Source organism: Lemur catta, chromosome 1 (genome assembly GCF_020740605.2).
Source record: "Lemur catta isolate mLemCat1 chromosome 1, mLemCat1.pri, whole genome shotgun sequence".
NCBI classification, from domain to species: Eukaryota; Metazoa; Chordata; class Mammalia; order Primates; family Lemuridae; genus Lemur; species Lemur catta.
This window is the reverse complement of record NC_059128.1, coordinates 65,862,729-65,872,913: the sequence shown is the minus strand read 5'-3', so window position 1 is coordinate 65,872,913 and position 10,185 is coordinate 65,862,729. Positions and strand designations below refer to the sequence as shown.

General features: G+C 46.2%; 1 protein-coding gene across 1 annotated transcript; it reads right to left on the bottom strand.

Moving 5' to 3' along the window:
* Window positions 1-2,373: 2,373 nt before the first annotated feature.
* PSMB5 (proteasome 20S subunit beta 5) lies at window positions 2,374-9,124 on the bottom strand. Its single transcript, XM_045525734.1, has 3 exons — window positions 8,666-9,124; window positions 7,634-7,940; window positions 2,374-2,886 (listed from the first exon to the last, which is right to left on the bottom strand). Exons 1-3 carry the CDS (start codon window positions 8,861-8,863, stop codon window positions 2,600-2,602), a joined length of 792 nt encoding a protein of 263 aa, XP_045381690.1. The 5' UTR covers window positions 8,864-9,124; the 3' UTR covers window positions 2,374-2,599.
* Between the last annotated feature and the right edge of the window lie 1,061 nt (window positions 9,125-10,185).

The window sequence follows — 10,185 nt, the reverse complement described above, 5'->3', positions numbered from 1 at the left end:
GCAGTGCACTGCTACTCCCCACAGCCTTCCCTTGCCTGGTGTGCAGATGCTGGAAGGCACATCTGCCTTCAATCCCGCAGCATTCCCTGCTAGCAAGAGAAAGCTTGGCCCTCTAGGAGTGTTTGCTCCCTATTTAATCAGATTAGTCCCATCACCTACCCTGAGGAGCCAGATTTTGGTGTTCCTGAGCTATTTGTGGAGGGAGGAGAAATTGTCAGACATCACTTAAAGAGCCCGGTCCCTAGGACACCTGGGAACTGCCTAGAGAAATTAATCTTCCAGCTATTTAAGGCAATTTCTTTTCCATCATCCTTTGTCAAGAGGACTGTACTGGGAAATGAATCTGATGGGAGTCCCTGAACTGGTACACTCCACTCGACAGCATCTCTCCAATGCTGCGCGGCATCCATCATCCCCACACAAGCAGAGACGTACATCACTGCAAAGCCAGCTCCCCACCACTACCCAGCAGCAAGGAATCACAGATGCTCAGGGTGGATACCACTGGCCTAGGGACTTGCAATTTTTCCTTACCTCTGCTTTATTTTCTTTCCAGAAAACCTACCACAAATTGGGCTCTTCCATTAAATGAGTCTTTATCCAAGACCCAGGAAGGCAGATAAATAGGAATATGCCAAAACACAACATAGGACTACAGGTTATGCATTTTCTCTCCTGAACACAAAAACTCCATCAGTGCAGAATAGGTGTTTCTGTTAAGCAGTTAGACCACTGCCAAAGCAGGTGTGAGACAGAAATAGGGCAAAGGGTTGCGCGTTTCAAGATCATCTTTTCTCCAGACTGAATTTTCTGTTCATGGGGTGAAGCTCAGGAGTCTTAGGCTCTCTGGGGCCATATAAGGGAATTCCAGTCTTCAACTCTCCTTCTACCCTCAAGCCAGGGCAGTAGTTTTCAAGTTGTGTTCCAAGAAGTACCAGGGAATATATGTGTATGGGGATAACAAAGGGGTGTGGTGGGGAGTGGCTGGATGGAGGAAGCTCAATGGCTGATGCTTGGGACCTCTCAACTCTACTTCATTTCTTTCAGGTGTTGGGATTTCTCCTAAGAGTTCATTTTTAAAAAAGGTTCTAATTGTTTAAAAGATCTGCAAACCAGTGTCCTAAATGAGAGGAAGATGACTGTACCTGTGCCTCTCACACAGCTAACCACTGCCGAGGGTCTACACAGAAGGGAGATGTCGTGCGGCTCCTGCCTGTTTCCACTGTGAGTGGGTCTGGGTCCACGCTAACAGCTCCCTGACTCCAGGGGCTCCTGAGATACTTTCAGCAAAAAAATTCCCTTAGGCATGAGAGTCATTTGTTTTCCAAACTCCCTTCTCCCATCTCACTAATTCCCAATTTCCCTGCATTTGACAAATGCAATTAACAAGCCTCGATCAGTTCCTGGCCGACAGCCCTCATCAATCAATACAAAGGCTGCACAAGGCTGAGGGGGAAGGGAAGGTGTGAGAAGGGAAGGTAGCCACGGTACAGGGGAGAACCGGCCTCACCCCCTCTATTTCTATGAACGACCCCTCCCGACCTCTCAGTCTCAAGACATGACACTGGGTTGTCACTCTCACCAACCATTCTGCCTTCTGGCTAATTAAATAGAAGGTGATATTGTTTGTACCCTCCTCTCTCTCATTTTTAAAAGGTTTCTCCCATCAACCTCTCTATCTCTCCGATGTCTTCTCTTTAACAGAAGGCCTTGCCATCTGCTGCCACCACAGCTAGGGAACCTCCTCACTGGCGGGTGTGATAAATCAGCTGTCTCTCTGCTCTCAGCAGGGCCTCTTCCCCACCCACATACTCCAGTGACAAATTTGTGCTGTTTCCTGCCTAGGAGGCTATAAGCCCACCATCACTGCCCTCTGCCCCACACACATACACACTGGAGGACCAAAAGGACAAGGATCACCAAGCCTGTGGTCAATATTGCTTTCCCATTCTCTCCTTTGTCCTCTCCTTCCCAGGGCCCAAGCCTTCCCTTTCCAATTGGTTTAAAATCCAAGATTTACCCTCTTCACCCTTTCGTTCTGCATATATCATCAGCCTCTCCTCCCCCACCACAGGGTGAGAGCTTTTTCCTCTGCAGCCCTGCCTGGTCCGGCCCTGTGCATCTTTCCACCTCATCAACTTTTCATCTCTTTGCAAACCGAATCGGGGAAGTCTCTCCCTCCTCCTTGCCGCTCTCTCCTTCTCCTTTGTTATTAGCTTCATGAGTGGGGACATTAATGTATTCACTAGACAATGTCTTCACACCACTGTTTCCTGTAATTACAGTCACTTCCCTCCCACAGTCCTGGCTTATTTGACTGTAGAGTGCTTGGAGGAGGGACAGCATGGACAAAAGACTCAACACAGGCTGAGGTCGAGTAGTGAGTAGTGTAATGTTAACATCCAGGAAAGTAAAACAAATAGTTGCCTCTGCAGCAGCTCATTAACAACTGCTAACATAAGGAGGCCAATATTCCAGAGCTTAAAAATAAGTATCAGTACAATTGAGGACTCCTCCACTATAGATAGGATGAGGTGCTATATCCAAATTACCAATGACAGTCACCCCAAGAAATGCAAGCAGCTACATCCACCCTCTTTCAGGCAGTTGATTCACTATACTTGTCATGTAGATCAGCTACATTGTCACTGGAGACTCGGATCCAGCCATCCTCCCGCACATGGTAGAGGTTGACTGCGCCTCCTGAGTAGGCATCTCTGTAGGTGGCTTGGTAGATGGCTCGACGGGCCAGATCATAGGCATCCTCCACTTCCAGGTCATAGGAGTAGCCCCGATCCATGACCCCATAAGCATACACAGAGCCAGAACCCACAGAGAAAGTGGCCCCCGAGATCCGGTTGCCTTCACTGTCCACGTAGTAGAGGCCTGGAAAAGAAGATGATGTTAGCAGGGAAAAAAATGACCACTCCTTGTGACATCTAATTCATATTCCAAAGTAGTAGTTCTCTGTCCCTCTTGAAACCCAGGAGAAACCAACATAAATACAAGAAAATAAGAATTCTATAAAATTACATTTTTTTTTTTTTTTTTTTTGAGACAGAGTCTCGCTTTGTTGCCCGGGCTAGAGTGAGTGCTGTGGCCTTAGCCTAGCTCACAGCAACCTCAAACTCCTGGGCTTAAGCCATCCTCCTGCCTCAGCCTCCCGAGTAGCTGGGACTACAGGCATGCGTCACCAAGCCCGGCTAATTTTATTTTTCTACATATTTTTAGTTGGCCAAATAATTTCTTTCTATTTTTAGTAGAGACGGGGTCTCACTCTTGCTCAGGCTGGTCTCGAACTCCTGAGCTCGAGCCATCCACCCACCTCAGCCTCCCAGAGTGCTAGGATTACATGCGTGAGCCACTGCGCCCGGCCTAAAATTACTTTTAAAAAAAGCTAAAGGAGGCGGGGCACGATGGCTCATGCCTGTAATCTGAGCACTCTGGGAGGCCGAGGCAGGAGGATTGCTTGAGCTCAGGAGTTCGAGACCAGCCTGAGTAAAAGCGAGACCCCATCTCTACTAAAAATATAAAAAATTAGCCAGGCGTGGTGGTGCGCGCCTATAGTCCCAGCTACTTGGGAGGCTGAGGCAGGAGGATGGCTTGAGCCCAGGTGTTTGAGGTTGCAGTGACCTATGATGATGCCACTGTATTCTAGCTGGGGTGACAGAGCGAGACTCTGTCTAAAAAAAAAGCTTGGCTGGGCGCGAAGTTTGAGGTTGCTGTGAGCTAGGCTGACACCACAGCACTCTAGCCCAGGCAACAGAGTGAGACTCTGTCTCAAAAAAAAAAAAAAAAGCTAAAGGATTCAAATTTAATATTAAGACTCCAGGATTCTACAACCTATCATCCCACCATTCTGCTCACATTATACTAACTACCCTGCCTGTCCTCTCAGCACATCCAAAAAGCAAATATAAGCCAATGACTTAGGTTTCAAGCACAGAACTTCAGGCACCGTTCGAGATAACATTTAAAACATAATCCCAGCCCTCAAAGAGTTTAGACTTCTCTGGGGGACAAGCATATATTACACAGGAGGATAATGAAGCCTAGAGTTCTTAATCATATTGTAAAGATCTGCACTGTTCAATATGGTAACCACTAGCCACAAGTAACTAGTTGAGCATTTGAAATGAAGCTAGTACCACATGCTGAAATCATAATATTTTGAACATATTAGGTTAAATTTAAAAATTATTAAAATTGGCAGGGCGTGGTGGCTCACACCTATAAGCCTAGCACTCTGGGAGGCCGAGGTGGGAGGATTGCTTGAGGTCAGGAGTTTGAGACCAGCCTGAGCAAGAGCAAGACCCTGTCTCTACTAAAAATAGAAAAAATTAGCCAGGTGTGGTGGTGCACACCTGTAGTCCCAGCCACTTGGGAGGCTGAGGCAGGAGGATCAAATGAGCCCAGGAATTTGAGGTTACTGTGAGCTAGGCTGACACCACGGCACTCTAGGCCAAGTGACAGAGTGAGACTCCGACTCCAAAAAAAAAAAAATTTTATCAATCCCAAGTGCCTGCTGGATCGCTCCAACTGGAAGCCTTTGTCATCAAGTTCAGATTCAAACTTCCTATCCTCAAATACCTTCAGTGGTTCTCCATTACTTACTAAACTCAACTCTCTTGTGCCCCACCAACCCACATTTCTGGTTGTTTTCTCAATTTCTGCCAATGGCATCACTACTTTCCCCCCCATTTTAGTGGTTCTCAGCTCTCACTGTGCATCAGAATCATCTAAGGAAGATTTTTAAAAACATGTCCAGGACTTACCCCAGGTGTTCTTTCTTCAACTGGGGAGGGACAAGCATGGAGACAGATTTTCAAGTTCTTCAGGTGATTCTGATGCAAGCCAAGTTGAAAACCACTGCCTTTACCAGTTTTTAGGTTCAGATGGTTCTAATGTCAACCCCAGTCCTTCCTCTAGCCCCTTCTCAGTGCCAGTGCCACTATCTTGCCTAGCTGGTTCACCATCTGTTTCCAATTTACCTTTCTGGCTTCCTACTCCCCTTCACCCCTTCAAGTTCCAATTAAACTGGAATTCTAGTTACTCCCCAGAAACCTCATGCTTCTCCCTTCTTTTGTTCATTATGTTCCCTTTCCCTCATTTTCACATCCAGAACAATTGCTACCTATCCATGAAGTCTTCCCCAATTCCTCTCATCAGAAGAAGTAATCTCCACCGCCTTAAAACTCCTTCAGCATTTGACTGGTTCTTTTTAAAATGATATTCATGTCATTTGGCCTTGGATTAAGGAATCTGTGACTCTTGAGGCAAGGGGCCAATTCACACTAAATGACATGGATTGTCAGGAAGGCTTCTTGAAGAAGATGTAATTTAGGTTATGCTGTAGCTTTGGGGATTTCCTTGCTACCCGGTCGAGGTACTCTCTTCCACTGTTTCCATCACCTGACACAAACTCAATAACTAAGGGTTCAAAGCAACATTTCCAAAATGCTTCCCTGGACCATGCAAGATGAATGGAACTGCTCTTTCACACCTTCCAAAAGAAGTCTTGATTTCCAGAGTAACAACCTGAGCTCCTCTCTCACATCCACTTTTTAATCTCATTCATCTTCCACTGGGTACCAAACAGATCTCTCTCTATACTTCTTTCCATTCTCATTCCAAAGCAAGTAAAGAAGTATAGTATCCTGTAATTTTTCTACAGAATAACTAGGCACTTAGCATGTAAATGAATTAAACAAAAACAACAGGAGGAAAGAATAACTACCTGTAAGCATACAGAAGGGCAAATCACACAGAAAGTGACTAGCTGTAGTCCAGGTTTACTAAAAAGATGATTCAAAATGGGCTGAAGAGGAAACAACATCAACTACAAGATTGCACTTCCTGGCAAGTTTCTTAAATACTGGAAAAGAAAATAGACTAAGGAATTTCTTTTCAGAAATGATAGAACAGGACTAAGGGTGATTGTCAGGGTGACTATATCCAGCAAGAAAAGAAAGGAGAGAAGCCTAAAAGGCCCCTTCTAGGCCAAAGACTCTCTGAAGGAAAAAGGGAGGAGAAATGATTAACTTTGGAGTGACTACCATATATTAGAACCTTATTAGCCCGAGCAAGAGTGAGACCCTGTCTCTACTAAAAAAATAGAAAGAAATTATCTGGCCAAGTAAAAATATATATAGAAAAAATTAGCCGGGCATGGTGGCACATGCCCGTAGTGCCAGCTACTCGGGAGGCTGAGGCAGTAGGATCGCTTAAGCCCAGGAGTTTGAGGTTGCTGTGAGCTAGGCTGATGCCATGGTATTCTAGCCCAGGCAGAGCAAGACTCTGTCTCTAAAAAAAAGGAAAAAAAAAAAAAGAACCTTATTGTCCAGTACAGTAGCCACTAGCCATGTGGCTACTGAGCACTTGGAGTAGGGCTACTGCCACATATTGGATTCAATGAATTCCTAAAATTAATTTTACCTGTTTCTTTTCACTTTTTAAATACATCCATGAGAGGCTGAACGTGGTGGCTCATGCCTCTAATCTTAGCACTCTGAGAGGCTGAGGCAGGAGAATCGCTTGAGCTCAGGAGTTTGAGACCAGCCTGAGCAAGAGCGAGACTCCATTTCTACTAAAAATAGAAAAAATTACCTGGGCGTGGTGGTGGTGTGTGCCTGTAATCGCACCTACTCAGGAGGCTGAGGCAAGAGGATCGAGTATGAGGTTGCTGTGAACTAGGCTGATGCCATGGTACTCTAGCCCAGATGACAGAGTGAGACTCTGTCCCAAAAATAAAAAAATTTTTTAAAATCCACGAGAAATTTTTTCTTCTTTCTCTCTCTCTTTCTTTTATTTTCTTTAAGAGACAAGGTCTGGCTATGTTCCCCAGGCTGGCCTCCAAGTCCTGGGCTCAAGTGACTGAGAAGCTGGGACTACAGCTGTGTACCACCGTGCTCAGCTATGAGACAAATTTTAAATTACATGTGTGGCTCACATTATGTATTTCTCTTAGCACTGGCTAGAGTTTTTATGTCTTATTATCCAATTTAATTCTCAAATACAATTCCTTCCAGGTCTTATAATTTTAAGGGAGAGAAGACAGAGGGAAAAATATTGTGTGCCAGACACTGTACTAGTTGCTTTACATTTACCTCACTTAACCAATGTAGCTGATGAAGAAACAGAGGCTAAGAAAATAAGCACCTGCCTAAGGTCACAGAGGTAGTCAGTGACACAGCAGGTCTAATTCTTTGCCTTTTCCTACACTACAGTGCCTTTCTTGAACAAAGAGAAGGAAGGGCTAAGAACCTAATCAACATATCCTACCAGCCTGAGCAAGAGCGAGACCTCGTCTCTACTAAAAATAGAAAGAAATTATCTGGCCAACTAAAATATATACAGAAAAAATTAGCCGGGCATGGTGGCGCATGCCTGTAATCCCAGCTACTTGGGAGGCTGAGGCAGTAGGATCGCTTAAGCCCAGGAGTTTGAGGTTGCTGTGAGCTAGGCTGACGCCACGGCACTCACTCTAGACCGGGCAACAGAGTGAGACTCTGTCTCAAAAAAAAAAAAAAAAAAAAAAACATATCCTCAGCACTGACACAAAGCCCTTTCATCTATCCAACCCCTCCTCACTGTAGTGTCAGCCCAAGAATTATGTGATGGTAGCTTAACTTACCAGGGCCTCTCTTATCCCAGCCACAGATCATGGTGCCCATGGACAGCCCCATGCCTTTATACTGATACACCATGTTGGCAAGCAGCTTGGAGGCAGCTGCTACCGAGATGCGTTCCTTATTTCGAAGCTCGTAGATTCGACATTGCCTAGCCAACAGCCGCTCCCAGAAGCTGCAATCTGCTGCACCCCCAGCCATGGTGCCCAGCAGGTAGGGGTTGATCTCTATCACCTTCTTCACTGTCTGGGAGGCAATGTAAGCACCTGCTGTAGCCCTGGAGTCGGCGGCAACTATGACTCCGTGGCGGAACTGTTAAGATCAGAGGAAAACACAAAACAGGCCACATCAGACCACAAAAACATTGACATTTCTTTTTGCACCAGTGCAACCCAGCATATTTCTTTCTCTGTCCTTTTATACTTCACAGAATGCTTTCCCATGTATTAATGTCACTTGAGATTCACCTCAATCCCTTGACATGGGTATAACTAGTACTAAATTTATTTTATAGATGAGGAAACAGGTTCAGTGAGAGCGAATTGCCCAAGATCTAGAGCTAGTTATAGCAGAGCTGGACTAGGAACCCCACTTGTCTGGCTTTTAGTACAACCCCAAGTACATACAGTGCTCACCAAGCATTCCTCCCCATGCCACAGAACTTCGGTTACCCTTGCCTAGGGGGCCCGCCCAGTGAATAGTTAACAGCAACAGCCTTCCCTCAGCCAAGGTTCATTGTTCCGGCCTCTCCCCTTTCCCAGCTGGAAGCTCCCAGCTGGAAGCTCCTGTACAGGTACAATCTGGGGTCACCAAGCTGCCTGGGGTTCCTTCCCCCACTTACACCCATCCCCACCGCCCCCCCTCTCCGGCCAGAGCGAGGACCAAGGCCTCCCGGGGTAATGAGACAGCGAAACCGCTCAGGTCCGGACGAGAGGAGACTGAGCCTCTGCCTGGGCTTGGTGGCTACGACCACCGCGGACTCCGGTCCGGCTGGGAGACCAGGAAAGGCGCGGGTGTTTGTACCGCTGGATCCGCACCTTGAAGGCCAGAGTGGTGGTTCCATGAAGCATTTCGATTCCCGGCTCCTCTGGGACACCCCAGCTGGGCGCTACCAGGCTCAGCCCATCACTGGGACTCCCTGGGCCCAGATCCAGCAGATCCGCACGACCCCCGAGTCCGAAAAACCCGCGCTGGTTCACCGGTAGCGGCCTCTCCAACACGCTGGCCAGCGCCATGTCTACTGAGGGCAAACGAAACTAACTCCGAGAACACCTAGCAAAGATAGGCCGGGCAACGCCTCGCCGTCACAGCTTCACTTCCTATTAAATCTATGTCGAGGAGGAGTCATTTTGACTCCTGGCAACCACGCCTCCAAAAACAAGAGCCAGCCGCAAGGGACCGTTTTCACCGAGAGAAAAATAAACAAACGTCTTTACTACTCTTAAATTCTAAAAGAATGTAGCTGTCATCCTGACATTGGTCTTGCAAGCAGTACTTGCTCAGATTAACCTCAAATTCATAGGAAGTGATTGGAAACGCCCAGGTTGCGTGGGGGAAGTGGGTTCGGCCATCTTTGAGAAGGGCGTGACTGGTTGAAAATCGCTTCTGAACCTTTAGTGGTAAGTTGTCCCCGCCCAGCCTGGTATCCAAGCAACACCTTACGTGTCTACTTCTTCAGCACCTTGTTAACACGCCTGAGGTTGCCATTTTGTTTAAGGGCACCCTCTAAGTTTGGGTAAACTGGTGGTTTATTCTGAGGCCATTTTCCTATGATGTTAGTTAAACCACAGTAATTTGTGGTGAAAAGTTCAACTAACTAAAGTTCTATAGCTTTTGTTAGTTGCCACACCACAAGCGTTCTCTAACGAACCAATTTTTAAGATGCGATATTCATTCTCTTTTCTCCCACCGCCTGGTGGAAATTGTAATAAGTAATGAATTGCCTAAAAGGCAGATAGAAGAATAAAGAAGGAAAAACAAATGACCCAGTTAATCCACAAACTGGATTCTCAATTCAGCACCTGAATAATTGAGTCAATAGTAATTTACCAGCTCAGAGCCTGGAGGAGAGTTGAGGCTCCATAAAGATGTACAAGAGATTCTCTATAACTTCAGCTTGCCAAGACGATGCTCTTTATTCAGGAATGTGCTATATTTCATTGCCTATTCTTCCCTCCTTCATTTTTTAACTCTTTTGGGAACTATAACAAGCCAGGAAGTGGGCATACGTATGAAATGTTGCCTCCTGCTTTATGGTCCTATGAAGTCAGTGTCTGGCTTTCCTTGTTGGATTCCAGTGGCAACATCTATCAACATCAGAATTACACTTTCCTGAGATGCCCCACTCATCCCCTCCTCTCCCTCAGCAGACTCTGCATGGCTGTATTTTTAATGCTGAAATTTGACAACCCTTTCCAAGCCCAATCATCAGAATGTAATGAAGCAGGAGATCTTTATCTGGGTCTCACACTTGGATGGCTCAGAAATGCAGAGTGCCTCTGTTTACTGAGCACGTATGATTTTGCATTCACTCCTGCAATGCAACTAGTCCTCCTGG